The sequence below is a fragment of the Leptonychotes weddellii genome, chromosome 2, assembly GCF_054177405.1.
Source record: "Leptonychotes weddellii isolate Sample4059 chromosome 2, ASM5417740v2, whole genome shotgun sequence".
Classification (NCBI taxonomy): domain Eukaryota; kingdom Metazoa; phylum Chordata; class Mammalia; order Carnivora; family Phocidae; genus Leptonychotes; species Leptonychotes weddellii.
Window position 1 is genome coordinate 149,231,451 of NC_138370.1, and position 19,243 is coordinate 149,250,693.

At 38.1% G+C, this 19,243-nt stretch overlaps 1 protein-coding gene and 1 pseudogene across 1 annotated transcript in view; both read right to left on the bottom strand.

Annotated features, from left to right (window-relative positions):
* WDR19 (WD repeat domain 19) overlaps positions 1-18,108 on the bottom strand; it is an 80,587-nt gene extending 62,479 nt beyond the window's left edge. Inside the window, exons 1-9 of the mRNA XM_081812441.1 lie at positions 17,964-18,108; positions 14,354-14,469; positions 9,991-10,071; positions 8,746-8,858; positions 8,304-8,477; positions 2,068-2,138; positions 1,477-1,649; positions 1,270-1,384; positions 310-416 (exon numbers count right to left, since the gene is read on the bottom strand). Of these exons, the coding sequence (XP_081668567.1) occupies positions 310-416; positions 1,270-1,384; positions 1,477-1,649; positions 2,068-2,138; positions 8,304-8,477; positions 8,746-8,858; positions 9,991-10,071; positions 14,354-14,469; positions 17,964-18,072 (1,059 nt within the window). The 5' untranslated portion in view covers positions 18,073-18,108. The remainder of the gene's footprint in view (positions 1-309; positions 417-1,269; positions 1,385-1,476; positions 1,650-2,067; positions 2,139-8,303; positions 8,478-8,745; positions 8,859-9,990; positions 10,072-14,353; positions 14,470-17,963) is intronic.
* LOC145720261 (protein BEX1-like) lies at positions 4,678-6,981 on the bottom strand (annotated as a pseudogene).
* Positions 18,109-19,243: the final 1,135 nt, after the last annotated feature.

Genomic DNA, 19,243 nt, shown 5'->3' on the forward strand with positions numbered 1-19,243 from the left:
CCAAAAGGGATATGCCCAAATATGTAAGTCAATTCATGGCAGGAAGCCCAGACATAGAACGTTCCCGTCAGTTTTTAATTTCCCTCTAGATGCAGTTTCCCACCAGAGTAAGAAAGTTAATTGAGCATCTCATGCAGAAGGGTAAAGAGTTTTGTTAGTCCTTTAGCCACACCTGACTTTCTAGCTAGTCTGTATGTGGTTGCTTTCTGAACAAAGTTCTTGGTAATGTAACATTAGGCTGTTCATCATCATCACTAATCTGAGTCATCACGAGTCCCAAGGGCTCCAGGACATCAGAATTATACTTACCAAATGCAACTGGACTTTGCCTTCAAAAAGTGCAGCTGCATAGTCAGAATGAAGGCAAACACTGGCGACTGTCCCCAGATATTCCACATCTTTCAATTTTTTAACAGCTGTAGCAATATAAAAACACATACGTATTAAAATATAAATAAAATTACATTGAGATTTGCAACTAATTTTTAAATGGGTGCCTTTTTAAGGATATTCTGAATCTAAAATTTTTATTTTAGCCATTCTAAAGAAAATCGTAGTTGTCATATAAATTTGCTTTCAGGAATTCCGTAATGATTCACATGAAACAAAGTAACAGGAAATAAAATTACACGTGAAACAACCAAAAATTTTACTTTAGCAACAGTAAGCTTAATGGTGTAGTCTATCTGAGGCTAAATCTCGGCGGGCTCTACTCCTGAGGGATATCTGACCTCCAGTGGGGAGAAGCAGCAGCCAGGCTCCCTTCAGATGCTAATGACCATAACGTAAAGAACAAAAGGAGGGGGGAGGGACCCAACGACCCGACCGAGGAGTGCCTAAGAAAGCCACTGTGCAAAGGCGCCTCACATTTTATTTCATTTAGTTTTCCTCACAACCCCTTGACCCCTACATGTACAAGAATCCTCATTTTCCGGACAAAGCCTTCTCAACCAGGGCTCAGAGAGGTAAAGAATTTGTCTACAGTCACCCAGCTCCAAGAGGCAGCAGGGGAATTTACACTCAGGGCCTAATTCTAAAGGTCATACTCTGCCCACTATACCACGCTGTGTTCACTACAAAAGCTAAGAATAAAATCTTCCCAAAAATTATGCAAAATTTTTACAGGATTCACAAAACTGTTAAGCTTCTTAAGAAAGAGACAGCTGAAGGAAAAGAGTGAAAGGCCCGGTCTTCAAAAAACTTTAAATGTTCCCCAAATAATAACAGAAATTATACGCTAGGTGAGATGACAACTGGTTTGAGACTTGCCATTCTCTCCAAGGACATAAAACCAAGCTCGATTATTCATTCCCACGGCCAGATGATAAAGCCCGACTGCTATGAAGTTGGGCTCCACGTCAACGGAAATCGCGATTGGCAGCTCCTATAATACAGGAAAGGAACAGTAGCAGATCAACTGCTACAACTGCTTTGATTTTACTAATAAATACAATCAAAATAACACCATTTTCATACTCCTTCAACAGGGTTGGCTACGGTGACTTCAAGGAGGGAGGTGAGGTACGCAATCCTTGTGCTGCAGGCATCCCCTAGTATGGGAAGCTTGGTCAAGAAAACATGCAGCGAGCCCCTTTGGGTAGACAGTGCCAGCAACTGGCCATCATCTGTCCAGGACAAGGTGCCCAACCCTGAAATAATTGACAGAATAAAGGATCAATCAAAAACAAGCAAATATTTTCAGTAAGCTGCAGAGACATAAAAATCTTCAAGTGTTGTCTTTTAATAGTTTAGTTTATACAGAGGAAAAATTCACCACGGACAGGCATGTGAACACGAGCATTGATTCATTCGGTAGTGGCTCAAAAGGAAAGGATGTAAGAATTTAGGTTTTATAACTGAAATTGAGATTAAATTCACTATAAATCTTTAGATCAAAGTGGACTTATAGCCTTCTATAATTACTAAAATAAGGAAGTTATTTTAGGGAACTTTCATGAAGGGTGTTAATTTTATTCCTCTTATAATGAATGCAATTCAAAAAATAATAAACACATTACTCTGCCATTGCAGTGGTAAAACGTCACTCTGCCTCAGAAAAATCAGTACCTTTATTTTCATCATCCAGGTTGATTATAGCATACATGTCTTTTACTTCTGCCAAGTCATGGATTTTGATGCTGAAAAATGAAAGAAATATGTATATTGTAAACATAAGTGTTAAATAAAATTGTTTTCGTTCACGAAAAATTGTAAGCTACAGAACAGGTCAGTGTTCTCCAAAAAGGGATGTATAGGATAATCTATTGGGTCAAGGTAAGAAAATAACAGAATTTCTGTAATTATATCTTTTATATATATATAATATATATATATTGTGCCCGGCTTAATTTTCTGATCTACAGTTTCAGGAACATGGAGGTTTAAGTTGCCCTGAAGAAAAGTGTGAGTAGGAAAACATTCTCCTGAGCAGCACTAATTATTGTAAGAGGAATAAGGTTTCTCTTTGCAATGTGCTCCCTCTACCACCCTGACTTCTTTCATACAAAAAGTAATGAGGTATAATAGAAAGAGCATTCGATTTGGAATCAGAAGGCATAGGTTGAAAGCTCTGAAAAACTGGGGACATATTACTCCATAGGGCTACAGCGAAGATAGGTGGGTTCAAGCCAATGAAAGCTGTGTGGTACAACGTTGGCCCCTAATGGCTAGAAGGTATCTTTCCTCCTTGTCTCCTTTCCTCTCTCCTCCCTTCTGCCCTCCCAAGGTTTTCCCTTGATATATTTCCCCTTGTTGTTTTCATTTAACTTTTTGTTTTGATAGGTTATATATTTTTTTCCTTTTTTTTTTTTTTTAAAGATTTTATTTATTTATTTGTGAGAGAGAATGAGAGACAGAGAGCACGAGAGGGAGGAGGGTCAGAGGGAGAAGCAGACTCCCCGCCGAGCAGGGAGCCCGATGTGGGACTCGATCCCGGGACTCCAGGATCATGACCTGAGCCGAAGGCAGTCGCTTAACCGACTGAGCCACCCAGGCGCCCTGTTTTGATAGGATTATAAATCCACATGCATTTGTAAGAAATAACACAGAGATTGTATATACCCTCCACCTTCCCCCGCAAATGATAACATCTCGAAAAACTGTAGGATAATATAATCAAAATATTGACATTGATATAATCCACAAACCTTTTTCAGATGTCCCAAGTTTTACTTGTATTCACTGTGTGTGTGTGTGTGTGTGTGTGTGTGTGTGTGTGTGTGTTTAGTTCTAAGCAATTTTATCACATGCAAGATTCCTGAGATCCACAACCACAGTCAGGATATAGAATAGTTCCATCACCACAAGGATCCCTTGTGCTGTCCTTTTATAAAGGCACTTACCCTCCTTCCTCTCCACCCTAGCTCCATCCCTAACCCTAAGCCACCACTAATCTGTTCTCCATTCCTATAACTTTATCATTTCAACAATATTACATAAATAGAATCATACCATATGCAACATTTTGTGATTGGCATTTTTCACTCAGCATACTTCTCTGGAGATTCATCTGAGTTATGGTGTGTATCAATAGTTTGTTCTTTTTTATGGCTGAGTAGTATTCCATGAAATGGATGTACCAGTTGAACACTCACCCACTGAGGGATATCTGGATTGTTTCTAGTTTTTTACTATTACAAATAAAGCTGCTGTAAACATTCATATTCAGGTTTTTTCTGTGAATATGTCTTCACGTCTCCAGGAAAAATGGCCAGGAGTGAAATTGCTGGGTCATATGGTAACTGCACGTTCAGTTTGTTTGTTTTTTTAAGAAACTGCTAAACTGTTTTCCAAAATAGCTGTACCATTTTACATTCCTACCCGCAATGTATGAGTGATCTAGGTTCTCTTCATCCTTCCCAGCATTTGATGTTATCACTATTTTTAATATACTAATACTGTGTGTTTCTCTGTTTATTTGGGTCTTCTTTGATTTCTTTCAGCAACATTTTGGAATTTTCAGCACACAGACCCTGTACATGTTTTGTTAAGTGTATATCTAGGTATTTCATTTTCTTTGGAGTGATTAAAAATGGCATATTTTTCTACTTGTCTGTTGCTACTACATAAAAAATGTGATTTTTTTTTTGGTGTTGATCTTGCATCCTGAGACCTTGCTACACTCACTCAGTTTTAGTTCTGGGTGTTTCTTGTTTGTAGATTCCTTGAGATTTTCTACATAAGCAATCATGTCATCTGCAAATAGAGATGGTTTTACTTTTTTCTTTCCAATCTGGATGTGTCTCATTTTTCTTGTCTTACTGCAGTGGCTAGAACTTCTAATATTAGGTTGCATTAGAGCAGTGAGAGTAGGTATCCTTATCTTGTTCCCAATCTCAGGGGCAAGCACTCAGTCTTTCACCATGAAGTATGATGTTAGCTGTAGGTTTTTTGTAGATGTTCTATATCAAGTTGAGGTAATTCCCCTCCATCCCTAACTTACTGAGAATTTTTATCATGAATGGGTGATGGATTTTATGAAATATTTTGTGTCAACTGATGTGATCATATGGTTCTTCAGTTGCTGATACAGTAACTTTGTTGATTTTTGAATGTAAATAAGCCTAGCATACTTGGAATAAATCCCAGTTAGTCATGAGGTATAATTCTTTTCATATATTGCTGAATTCAGTTTGCTAAGTTTTGTTGAGGATTTTGTGTCCAAGTTTATGAGAGAGATTGGTCTCTAGTTTTTTTTTTTTTTTAATACTTTCTTTGATTTTGGTATAAGGGTAGTACTAGCCTTATAAAATAAGTTGAGAAGTGTTCCCTCCACTTTTATTTTCTGAAGGGATTTTGTAAAATGAGTGTGAATTCTTTTTCTAAATGTTTGGTAGAATTCTCCAGTGAAACCATCTGAGCCTGGAGATTTTTCAGGGGTTTAAAATCATTCTTCAATTTCTTTAAGAATTACAGGGCTAATTCAGATTATCTGTTTCATCTGGGTTGAGTTTCAGTGGTTTTTGAAGAATTTTTCTAATCTTCTAAGTTGTCAAATTTCTGAGTTGTTTGTAGTATTCCTTTGTAATTGTAAAGTTGTAGTACTTTTACTGTCCTTTTAATAGCTTCCAGATCTGTAATAATATTCCTGTTTCATTCCTGATATTAGTGACTTGTGTCTTTTTAATTTGTCATTCTTGCTAGAGTTTTATCAATTTCTTTTTCAAAAAATTCCAGCTGTTAGATTTTTTTTTCCTATTCTATCTTCATTGTCATCACCTTCTGCTCTTTATGATTGTATTCCTTCTGCTTTACCCTTAGCTTGCTCTTTTTTTTTCTAGTTTCTTGAGGTAGGGACTTAGATTACTGATTTGAGATTTTTTCTTTTATATATAAGCATTAATACTACAAGTTTTCTTCTCAGCACTGCTTTAACTGTATCTCATATTTTGATATGTCGCATTTTCATTTTTATTCAGTTGTATGGGTTTGTTTGGTTTTTTTTTTTTTTTGGTCTTTTAAACTGCTTTATTAACTTCACAATATATAATGAGCATCTTGCCATGCAATAGGGTAAAACTCCCCTGCTGATAGGATCTTACAGATTGAGTCAAAATACAACATTCAATTAGAAGCTGGTCATAGGAACCCACAAGAGACATGTAACACCAAAAGGTTTACAACAAAGGTACACTGAGAACATGTAAGTTTAGGAAGCAGGTGTGTCTTCCTATTAAGTTCAGGGAAAACATCAGGATTCAAGGCATAAGGCAAAACTCCTCATGATGGTCATGGTGAGGAGGGTCAGTGTTAACCATCCCTAGACTATGACTGAATTGCTTTTCCCTCAGGTGTCTCACTTCCCCCCACCCCCCCCAATCCTTTCCATATTCTCTTCTCTCATCCTTCTTGCCTGTGGTTCTCCAAGCCTCTGAATCATGTCCCACCTATACTGTGGGATGGGATGCCTAACATGGAACCATCTACAATTTACTCTAGGCACACAATATTCACCAGCTTCCAAAGGGAGGGCCAAGGGCTCTCCTTTATTAGCAACTTGTTCCTTTTCATCCTTTTTTTTTTTTTTTCATTTTCCTGGTTGGCATTGTCCATGCTGAGACTTTTTACTGCTTGTTCCTCTGGACGCCATTGCTCCTGGTCCCATCCTTGAGGTCTCCTGCTCCTCTTGATTTCTTGCCGCCAGTGTGCGGATGTGACACTTAGACCTGCACACCTGCTCCCCCCCTCTGCCTCCTACTCTTTGGGGCCCCCTGGCCCACACACCCTCAGGGCCACCGGGAGCAAGAAGGGAGCAAGTGAAGCATGGGTCTGACGCTAGAGCAAGGCACGCGTGTTGGCATTGGTGGGTCACGGCTCAGTTGTGTGTATTTTTAAATTTCCTTTGAGATATACTCATGAATTATTTGGAAGTAGGTTAATTTCCAAGTGTTCATTGAATTTCCTGTTGTTTTCTGTTATTCATTTCAAGTGTGATTACATTATGGCCAAGGAACACATTTTGCATGACTTCAATTTAAATTTGTTGAGGTTTCAGGGCCCACGATATGGACTATCTTGGTGCATTTTCCATGGGTGCATAGAAAAAGCATGTATTCTGTTGTTGGATGGAATGTTCTATAGATGTCTGTTAGGTCTAGTTGGTTTATAGTGCTGTCCAAGTCTGCTGAGAGTTTAGCTAAGCTACTCCATGGTACTGCTGGCTCAGCATCCATCCTGTTTGGCCAAGTGGCCTGCAGTGACCTTACACTAGTCCCTCCTGTGAGTGCATGCCCTAGAGAGTAGCTCACAGAGTCACAAGCACATGTAAGATCCTGATGTGACTTCCCCAAAAGCCCTCGTGATCAACAGTCTCCCCTGTCTCCCAGCATTTATATGCCTTATGTGCCCCTAGGATAAGATCTCTGGGGCTTACCAAAACCCCACTGTTTTGGTTAGAATTGACCAATCTGGCCTTAGCCTGGGAACCCTAAAGCAGTCTATTCAGGAACCCTATTTTTTTCATGAATCTGCTACCTGCAACATCTTGGCATTGGCATCTTTTGATTGCCTTTTCCCAAGTGAGTTGAAATTTTCCTGATTCTTCGTATGTCAGGTAACTTTGGGTTATATTTTGGACATTCTGGACATTACATTTGAGACTCTTGCATCTTGTTTAAATCCCAAGAAGAAGGTTTAATTTTTTTTCTTTTTTTAAGCAATCAACCCAGTTGGGTTCAAGCTATCAGTATCAACCAGCTTTCTGTGAGATGTGGTTTCAACGTCAGTTCCATTTTCAAAGGCTTTGCAGTTGTATTCAGATATGTCCCTGTTCGGTCCACTTTGTGGTCCATAGAACTTGCATTATGACCTGTCCCTTAGTTCTGTTCTCAAAGTCTCTGGTATCTTTAGGATAAGATACACATATATAGCTCAGGAGTGAACCTGGGAGTTCATAAATGTCTTTAGACGGTTGCTTTCCAGAGCTCTTTCCTCTCCAGGATCTCCCTGGTATGTTCTGATTCTCTGGGGCTCCCCTTTTTGGTATTCCAGCAGGAAAGCTGGGGCTCTAGTTACCCTGTAGTGCCTTGTCCTTCCACAGCTGCACCCATACCTGTGGCCAAGCAGTGTGAGGGCAGAGAGAAAAATAAGCAACAGGGGTTGCCCCACTTCCTGGGACCATAGCTCCTCTACTTGGAGGAAGGTTACCCTCTGTCAGAGTTGCAGGTGTCTGGGGGACCTTCCTGCCATTACTGTTGCTGCCACGGCCATGGCAAGGTTGCTTGGTGGCTGGGGCATGAAAGAACAGAGAAAGAGTAAGTGTTAGGAGTTCTCTTTCCTGCAACTTGAGGCCAGAACTAGAAGGCTTCTCTCGGAGCTCTCTCCTTTATGCTCTGGTGTCTACTTCCAAATTGTGGCTGCCTTGAGTCTTGAGAGACTAGAAAACAAGTGGGAGACTCCTCATTGGTTTGGTGGTATTTCACATTCTGCTCTTCTTCTTCAATGTGCCTACTCTTTACTTTTCAGAGTCCTTAAATAGATGTCCCATGCCTTCTGCCCAGGTTTTATAGTTGTATTCAGTAAGCGAGACAGGGTGGAGCGTGCTGACTCCATATTACCTGGAATTACCTATTTTAAGATTGATTTTCAAGCATTCTCCATTTTAGGTTTTGTAGTTAGTAAACATTTAGCAATTTGTGTTTTACCCTGCGGGTTCTAGCAGGAGTCCCAGAAATTTTCAATTGCAAACGAGTTTTAAGAGTGCAGGAGAGTATCATTGGCAGATTCATACTAGCTATCAAAGTCTTGTTGAATCTTTTCAATATTCCTTACATAAGCTTTCCTAGGAATTTTTGAATATAACTTACCAATTATCACCACATGTAGCAGCTTTATTGAGGGTCTGTGAAACTGCAATACTGGTTAGACTATCTTTGTGGTCACGAGCCTGAAATATCTCTTGACCAATCTCTCGAATATGAGTGGAGATGACCACAAAAACTCCACGTGAAAAACCAATCATGATGTAGCCATCACCATACCTACAGTAACAAAGGCAATGATACAGTAAAAGGCTGGTTAACGATCACTGGCAATACAGTACATAAGCAAGTACAATAGAACCAAGGAACTACAGAATACAATTTGTCAAGGGCCAGATAATATGCGAGGTAGTTTCACATAGTAAGTCATAGTCTATAATCCAGAAAATGTTACATACAGAAGTGAAAATGCTATGGGCAAAAATTAAATATAATTAGTAAGGAAAAACACATGGATATCTTTTGGTAATGAGCTTCTTGTACATACCAGCTGTAGCAGACAATGTTCCCATAGTGCTGCTGAAATTCCAGATCAATTGGGCTATCTGGTTCATTCAGATTATAAAGAAACAAAGTTTTCTTGCCAACCACCACGCTGATCTGCCAGAAAAGATTAAGAGATTGTGAAATGAATTACTCAGTACTTCATGAAGACCAATAAGCACATTCAAATAGCTGAACCTAATTTATGAACACAATGAGCCAAGTTTACTTTAAATGTTATAACTAATAAGATAACAATGAGACTTAAGAAAATATGTCATACTAATATACAGTCTGGGAAGGGTCCACATCCACCTTTGAGAAGTACACTAAAATAGCTGGGTCGATTAACTCTATACCTCTCATTAGAGTACTGTGCAATACAGGACTGTAAGTCTGACATAGTTCCACTGAAACTGAATGCATGTTCAGAGTATAGAGAGTCTTCCATCCTAAGAGGTCATTCTGATTTTAAGCCACTGGGGATTACAGTCCACACTGTGTGGATAACTGAGCTTGGCTTTTTGCATCATTCTTTCCATCACCTGCAGGTCACTGGTCAACGTGGCTAGACTAGTGTCCCTCTGTTACTCACACAAGTCAATACTTAACTATAATTCTCAGTGGAAGGTGTTAACTGTGTGAGGGAGAGAAAAGAGTACATAACTTATTTGGGCTCGTTAAGGGTGATGGATTTATATAAGAAGAGAAACACTTTGATGTATTTCCTTGATTCTATCAATCATAAGTCACTATCGAGTTAATAATAGCTTTTTAAGAAATAGAAACATTATTTCATTTAAATAGATTTATAGTAATTGTGAGAATCATCTGGATTTCAGAATAATAAAATGTGGCAGGGAAAATGCATCTAAGATATTAACAAAAACTACAATTTCCAGAGTTCTGGTCACCACCTCTAAGAGAGTAAAAATAAAAAATCATATAGAAATCAATACTTCTGTTTATAAAGGTACCCTCACTCTTTCTGCTACCACAAGAACGAGAAGAACAACACCAACTGTAATAGGAAGATGTCCTCATTTGCTGTGATACCAGGTAGCTAGCTGCTGTCAGCAGCTTTGTAAAAGCAACATACGCCTGAGACACCAGAGCCTGTACTGATTTAATAAATGACAGACCAGAATTTATTTATCCCTATACATTCTGAACCATCCAAGAAAAGGAGAAAGTATAGCCCACAAATTATCAAAATAACTTGGACATGGATGTGACTTAGAATTCTTACTGTGCTTTCAGCAGCAGACATTCGGTCATCAGTCTTCATCATGGAAAACTGCATGTCGCTAGGCTCTGATCTCACTGGTGTCTGCAGAGATAGGAATATTATCACTATGAATAAGCACAACACTTAATTCGTTCTGAATATTAACAAAACCAGTAACTTGCTTTCACTTCTGTTATACCTGAAAATCCCACTGCTACAAACATCTAGAAATTCTGGATAAAACAGAACACATGTCTTATTAAATAGAGAGATAAGCTTGAAAGAAGGTAAGGAAAATTTCCAGGGACAATAAGCAAAGATCAAATCATAAACCAAAGTATGTGTAGAAACTGATGCTGCAGCTATCCAGAGCAGTTGGTTAGGAGACAATAAAGAAGCCCATTTGACTTGGGTGAGCTTTGGGTCAGAAAAAAAGCTAAAAAAAGCCCTTTTCAAATCAGAGACCTTCCTATCTTCCTTATGATCTGAAGTTCAAATGTATGTATTGAGTGGTCTAGAAACTCCTTGGAGTGTTTGTCAAAAACAAATCCAAGGCCTCTTCCAAAGCTGCAAAAAATTTCTACAGACAAGCCCTGTTGAAGATGAGCTCACAATTCAAAATGAGAAAAGTCACAAGAGATAATGCTTCAAGAACAAAAGTCAGTAGATCTAAGAATAACAGAATTATCAGAGAGATCATAAAATACTTTAAAAATGAATAAAGACATAAAAGGACTCATAAGTATGACAGAAGATTTAAAAAAAAAAAAGTCCAGACAGAGAGAACTACAAAGTACTTTTGTTTATTAATTTAAAGTACACCTGACCCTTGAACAATGTGGGGGTTAGGGGAGCTGAGCCCCTGCACAGTTGAAAATTCACATATAATGTTGACTTCCCCCAAACTTAACTACTAATAGCCTACTGTTGACTGGAAGCCTTACCAATAATACAAATACTCAATTCATACATGATTGTATGTTATGTATATTAAATACTGTATTCTTACACTAAAGTAAGCTAGAAAAAAGAAAATCTTATTAAGCAAATCATAAGAGAAAATACATTTATGGTACTGTATTTATCAAAAAATATCCATAGATAAGTAAATCCACACAGTTCAAGCCCATGTTGTTGAGGGATCAACTGTGTACTTGACATACAATATTAGCTTCGGGTGTACAACATAGTAATGCAATATTTATATACATTACAAAATGATCCCCATAAGTCTAGTCACTATCTCACCATATAAAATTATTAGAATATTAATGACTATAATCCCTATCCTGTATATTACACCCTCATGACTTACTTATTTTATAACTGGAAGTTTGTACCTCTTAACTCCATTTGCCTATTTTGCCCTAAAGTACTTTCTAAAAATAAAAAGTAGAATCACTAAAATTAAAAAAAAAAACACAATAAGATAGAAGGCCAGACAAATTTAAAGAAAGAGTAAGTAAATTAAGTAAATTATCCAGAAGGTTGCACAGAGTGACAAAAAGATAGATATTATGAAAGAGAGATAAAGAGGGGCGCCTGGGTGGCTCTGTCTGTTGAGCGTCTGACTCTTGGTTTCAGCTCAAGTCATGGTCTCAGGGTCATCATCTCAGGATCATGAGATTGAACCCCACATCAGGCTCCCCACTCAGTGCAGACAGAGTCTGCTTGTCCCTCTCCCTCTGCTCCTCCCCTGGCGCTCTCTCTCTAAAATAAATAAAATCTTTAAAAAAAGGAAAGATAAAGAGATAGAAGGTCCAATGTATGTCTAACAGACACTCCAGAAGGACATAATAGAAAGGGCAAAAGGTAATACTGAAAGAGATGATAGAATTTTCCAGAATTGATGAAAGACAGCAATCTTCAGATTTAAGGAACAAGACAAGTCCTTAGTAGGATAAACAAAAATAAATCCACACAAGTAAAACTGGAGTGATCTGCAGAACAGCAAAGTCAAAGCAATTTAGAGACAACACCAAATAAAGCAATATTTTTAATGTATGCTTTGCTTACCACATGACAACTTAAATAGTATGTCTAATTCTACAAGCATACTCCTTAGAGATCAGAAATGGGAAATAGCTATCTTGTAATTAAATAATGGCTGAATGTAGTGATTTCCTGGGATGTTATATAGCAAAATATTGTAAGGCCAGGTCCTGATTCAGTGGAGGAAAAAAAATGCCAATATCTACTGATGATGTCTGATATGGATACAAGAGTGAGTGGAGAGCTAAAGCATCTGGACTTGTATATCTACCATTCTAATTCAAAATGGCACCAAAATAAAATGATCAAAATTTTAGGCTTCAGAAAATATTTTTTACATGAATTAATCTTAAGAACCAGATTAATCATGCTATGGTTCTACTCAACATGGTTGAGTTACTTCTGCCTAACTTTCAGAGCTTTCCAGATTCAGGAACCAATGTTCTTCTTCAGCCTTATTTTCTATAAATTCTCAAAGCCCCTATCTTCAGTCAAGCCACTCTTGAACAAGCTATAAGTTCTCCCTCTTATCTCTGTCCATGTTGTTTTGCTAGGGTTGAGTGACAGACTGCTAAATGTCTTATGGTATCCACTAAAACAAGTTTCAGTAGGGCACACGATTACCCACAGAGTCTAAATTTGCAGCTTCCCTGGCAGCAGTGAGGTGTGACTATATGACTAGGTTCTAGTGATATGAATGGAAATAAATGCATCTTCCATACTAGGTCCTTTAAATATTTCTTGCACTCCACTTCTCTTTCTCCCTTCCCTGGAGTGGAAATGCAGATATGGTGCAGGTAACTATTCAGATGAGGACAAAAGATCCTTGCAAATGGCAGAACAATAAGACAGAAGGAACTTGGGACTCTGTACAGTCTTATGAAGCAGAGATGCACAGATGATTTGCCTACCTATCTCTGTTACATGAGAAAGAGAAAGAGGAAAAAACCACCCAAACTACCATATTCTTAGAGCCCTTGTAATTTTGGACCTCTCTGTTACAACAATTTATTCTATACCTTGACTGATTCAGATCGTCTTTTAAAGATTCATAATCCAACTTGCATTGATCTCCTCCATCTCAGATATTATAGGACTTGTCAACTATACCACAAAATACGGCAATCATATAAGGCTGTGAGTGTTTTATCATGATTAGTTCTGTCTTCTTGAGAGTAGGAGCCTATGGCTGGTAGCTTCTAAGATGATCCACGGTGATTCTTACCTCCTTTCTTTGTGTAATCCCCATCCCTACCCCTCTGAAGGTGGGCTGGACCTAGGGACTCAGTTCTACATGACAGAATATGGCGAAAATGATTTTGAGATCAGGTTATTTATTAAGAGATTGTGGCTTAAGTTTTGAATGGCTGTTCTCATTCTCTTACTACCTGCTATGTTGTGAGGCACTGTATGGAGAGATCCATGTGGACAGGAAACTAAGCAGGCTTTTAATCAATGGCCAGAGAGAAACTGAGGTCCTAAGCCTAACAACCTGTAAGGAACTGAACTCTTGTCAACAACCATGTGATTGAGCTTGGAAACCGATTTTTTCCTAGTCAAGCCTTCAGATGAGACTCCAACCTTGACCAATAAAATGCAGCCTTGTGAGACCTTAAAGCAGCTAGGCTGCACCTACATTCCTCATCCATAAAAACTACAAAACAATAAATGTATATTGTTTTGAAACTGCTAGGTTTGGGGCATAATTTATTATGTAGCAATAGAGACCTAATATGGGACCATATTTCATATTTCTTCTGAAGTACATAGCACAGTGCCATATACTTAGAGGGTATTCAAAGAATTTGCTAGTCAATATTGTCCTAGCAATACTAAACCATATGCCAAGTACTCCAAAGTAAAATTTACCCACTGGTGAGATTATGTAGTAGCTATTGGTAATACAAATTCACTTAAGGAGCCACTGAAGATCTAATCAATTGGGAAATTTGAATAGTAGTAACTTTTAATCCTAAAACTAAATTTAATTAGGGTTAGTTTGGAAGCAATTTAACATACCAGTTAAAGGCATGGGCTTTAGAATCAGGCAAACCAGACTCCGAGTCCAGTTATTAACATTTATATTATGAATATACACATACAAAGTCAGAGTTATCTCACAGATATACAGCCTGGCTATAACCACAGAGCCGATAATCCATGCCAATACTAGGTAATAGCAAATGTACAAAGGAAGATATTTGGATAAAGGATTCTTAGGAAAGAAAAGTGTTCTAATACATAAAAAGAACAGTTTTTGTTGTTTAGAAAAGGAAGTTATTGCATACATATCTCACACAGAGATTTTAAAATTTCGTAGGCTAGTTTGGTAGACAAACTTTATTTCAGGGAAATTTTTGAATATATCAGACCAAAGATGATACTGTATTACCTGTCTTATCGTGTCACCTTCCTGATTGCTAACTGTAATCATTTTATCTTCACCACCTAAAGCAAGCAGATTTTCTGCATTCCAACATCCACATGTGATTCTCTTAGTATGTTTTCCTGAAAAAGAGATGATTTTTGTACAGACACATGGGTTTCTCAAAAAAATTAAAAGAACTGTGATGTCAATCTGTAAGTCTAGGTAATATGCCGCCGATTTTAAACAGACAAGGAATGTTAAATCTCATCAAAGCAGTGAGGGTCTAAGCAACCTTATTTAAAAGTTTATTACCAAGTTCTAAAGCAATGTAACGCTATATAAGAGCAATATTGCTTTTCAACTATTTATATGGATATGGGCATGGGCCTTACATGAAAAGATACTCCGCTCAACAAGTTTGTTTGCTTACCATATAACCAAACCTTTAACAATAATGTCTTAAGACCAGTAAATCCCCAGGCACTCAAGTTATCTTTACTATACTCAGCTTCACAGTGTGGTAGACCCGTGGTATAAACAGATTCAATAATCACAGTTTTGGCTATTCATGTAAAACTAGAGCACATTATGATTTCTGATAATGCTGAGGTGCAAATCTGAATGTACCTTGGTGGGACTTGTGTTAAGAACTGAGTCACTTAACTAGTAAGTGATACTAGATGGAAGCAATAAGTATCAGGAAACTTTTTCATTGAGGAATCTAGCCAGTGCAAAAACTCAATTTTGGGGGGGAAATCTTATACTTGACACTCTGTGCATTTGTTGAAGGTCCTGGGATAGAAAAATCCTTGAGTCTCAAGATTAATTCTACAATGAAGATTAGAATGGTTAAGTATACATATTCTGGAGCCAGACTGCCTAGATTTGAATCTCGGCTCCACCACTGACTATAAAACATAGAGAGGGCTATTTAACACTTCTATTCCTTAGTCACCTATCCATAAATTGGGGATAATAGTAGGGCCTGTCTCATAGAGCTGAGGATCAAATGAGTTTAAGCATTTAGAAGAGTGCCAGGCGTATAGAAAGTGCTATATAAGTTCAGCTATTTTAGCTGCTTTTTGAGAGCAGAGACATTAATTTTATTCTTTCTACCCCTTATAGAACGTAATACAGTACCTATGCTGGAAAGAGGATCTAAATAAGTAGGTATTAAGTGAATAGACCCTGAGGCCAGAATCCTGGTGTGTTAGAGGCTCAGCAAGGAGGATAGTGTGGCTGGAGTAGAGGAAGTAAGAAGAGAGGAGTTTGAGATGAAATCAGAGAGTCTGCAATGACCAGGTCATGCGGGTGCTGGCTGGCCATTGTGAGGACTCTGGCTTTGACTCCAGGTAAGATGGAGAGCCATTGGGAAGGTCAGAGCAGAAAGCTCACTCTGGCCCCTAGCTTGAGAATATTGTATTACAGGGAAAGAGCTGAAGCAGGGAAACCAGTTCAGAGATTGCAGAAATTCACATGGAAAAGATGTATGAGGCTCACACACAGTGGTAACGGAAGAGGTGGTGAGAACAGGCTGGATTCTGGAAATATTTAAAGAAAGAACCTATAAGATTTCCTGGCAAATTAGATACGGAGGGATGAGAAAGAGGAGTCAAGGATGATGCTAAAGTTTTAGCCTGAAGATCTAAAAGGATGGGATGTCATCGATGGTTGAGAGGGACAGCTGTGGGTCAAAAGGATTTTAGAGATATTAAATTTGAAGTGTTTCTAGACATCTCGTGAGAGATGTTGAATAAGCAGTTGGATATGAGTCTAGAGATAGGAAGAGATCAATATGGGACTGGTCAGGATATAGATGGCATTTCAAATCAGGAGACCAGGGCACAAAGTGAAGGGACCATTCAGAGAAGACACTGAGATGTAGGAGAGTTTAGTGATCATAGATTAAGGGACTTGTGTGGTACACTGCAACTGGGCCTAAAGAAATGGGCATTAGGAAGGAAAGAAGAGTGCACAAAGAGGTGCGAAAAGGCCAAAGACAAACTTCTTTCTATACCCCAGAAAGGGAGAAGAAAATCTCTTCTTCCACCTTCCTGTATACCTCATGGCTTCTTTGCTTCCCGTGCTCAGAACTCAGGTTAGCCTTAACATCAAGAACAGTTAACCTGTTTTGTGTGCCTACTTACAGTACTCTGGGCACTTTACATGTACTGACTTATTTAAATAATATTAACTCACAGTTAATCTACTATGGTAACTGAAGTTTGAACCATATTAGTGGGAGACTGGCAATATTTAATTAAACCGTAGTAAATGAATTTCATGTATATAAGAACCATGCAACATGAGAACTGCCTATATGTAGGGTAGTTGAAGGAAATAAATCAGTGCAAGATTCAACAAGGTTAACAGATTTTAGTTACTGTGAAATGCTGGCAGATCATGCTACCATGCAGAGGCTCTTAGAGTGGAAAGGCTTGGATTTAGGAAAGTGAGTTATTTAAAAGGAAAAAAAGCAGAGCCACAAGTCATAACCAACTCAGAGAGGCAGCTATATATTTAGCTAAAGGACCTAAGATATATAATTAACCTGAATCTCCTCAGGCCCATTTTACACAATTAATAAATGACTCAGAAAAGAATCAATATTCATGTTAAATACAAAGATCACCTATAAAATCATGTATATGTGACAAATACCTGACACAAAATAATCATGCTTTGACAAATTATTTTCTTATATGTCAAGTGTCAAATGTTCTGGGGCCTGTAAGTTAACTGCTAGGGTGTTCCTAGCAATGAAGTGGGATACAAAAAAAGGCCTAACTGAAGTCAAATAGTCAATTTGTATGGTGAAAGTTGATTTTTGTAATATTTTGTTTAGTTTTTCAAAAAGATCAATGGCATTACCTTTTGGCTGAAGCACCAAAAATATAAATATTAAAGATAGACATATATGTGAAAAAAGTTGAAATAATTACGTGTCCTTAACTGAAAGGCACTTTCTCAAGTATTCTGTGGGCACTCTTATCTCCAGAGTTTAATTCTTCCTTAGCAATAAATTATAATTTTTTGGCCACCTGGGTATAATTAAGCCTACTAGTTTCACCATTTACCAGCATGATGTTATAATAATTGAAAAGAATTGATCTGTTTCTTCTTGGGTGTTCAGAGGGCAGATGCTAATGACCAGAGATTCGGGGAATCAAAGAGTCTGAACCGAGGTAAAACAAGGAACAAACACCCTCTAGCCATATACCCTGAGGCAAATATAACTCACAGTGCATACCCAGACTAAATTGGTGTTTGGAGAGTGAGAGATTAGAATTAAGAATCTAGATATATTCTGACCAAACAGTCACCAAATGTTTCAGTCCCCCCACTAACGTGTTGATATGCACATGAGCTATTCCATGTCCAAAGGTACAATCTGCTAGTAATGTCCTGGTGTCCAAAGGCAAAGGCTGACCTTAGAGCAACCATTCTATGTGGCCTGGTAATTCTTAGTAGACGGTGAAGAGGGATCTTATAGTTTAGCTAGTTACAGAGCTTGACCAGGGGAGCTTTACTACTATACAATTTCCCTTGCAATATCAGAAAAATCTGAGGCAGTAAAACATACATTTATGTAAAGCATCTTAAATAGTGAGCAGTATTTCCAGCTATAACCTACCCAGCACAGGAATCTTTCGAGACGTCTGACGATTATAAATAAGCAAACTTCCTTTAACAGTTCCAACAGCCAGGAAACTTCCAATTTTTGACCAAAGAAGGAAAGACATTTGATCCCTGTAACATTAAGATATAAATCACTAAAAAATTCAGTCATAATCTCCAGATAGTTCTTTTAAAAAGTATTTCATGAATAACTTTAATATCTACTTAGAAACTGAAGTACAAAATTAGAACTTAATGCTTTAGGACAAAGACTAAGGGCTAAAGACATTTTGGAGATGCTTATAAGATGATCTTATGGTCAGTTAGACCTAAAATACATATGTAATGAATACAAACTCTACTTCAGTCATGATGGAACCTCAAATTTCATAAAATGACTCATGATGAGATAGTTTAGTTAGTCTAATGATAGTTATAAATGTGGAAAAATTAAAAATTAATGGATGATGACACCACATGCTTTAAAAAAAAGTAGGGTCCTGGATGCTTGGGTGGCTTAGTCAGTTAAGCGTCTGACTCTTGATTTTGGCTCAGGTCATGGTCTCAGGGTTGTGAGATCGAGCCCCGCATCAGCCTCCACACTGGGCGTGGAGCCTGCTTAAGATTTTCTCTCTCTCCCTCTCCCTCAGCCTCCCCACCTTAAAAAAAAATTTTTTTAAATTTTAAAAGTAGGGTCCTATAACATATTAAATTGGAAAAACCATTGGGAATTCACTACCTTAAATAGGACATATCTTTTCCAGCTCTGTCACTTTTTAAAGTTTTTATTTAAATTCCAAATAGTTGGGGCACCTGGGTGGCTCAGTCGATTAAGCAACGAAAGGGATACGTTTAATAGGTAAAATGATTTGGAAAGATCTCAAACTTAATGGCAAAGTAGTAGATTTGATATATCACATTATATAACTGGTATGTTCTGCTTCAGTAACGTGAGAATTTAAAACTACATAAGGGGGGGCACCTTGGTGGCTCAGTCGGTTAAGTGGTTAAGCATCTGCCTTCAGCTCAGGATCCTGGGATCGAGTCCTGAATCGGGCTCCCCACTCAGGGGGGAGGCTGCTTCTCCCTCTCCCTCTGCCCCTTCCCCCTGCTCATGCTCTTTCTCTCAAATAAATAAAATCTTTAAAAAAAATAAATTCCAATTAGTTAACATACAGTATAATATTAGTCTCAGGTGTGCAATATAGTAATTGAGCACTTCATACATTACCTGGTGCTCATCAGGATGACTGCACTCCTTAATCCCCATCACCTATCTCACCTATTCTTCCCCCT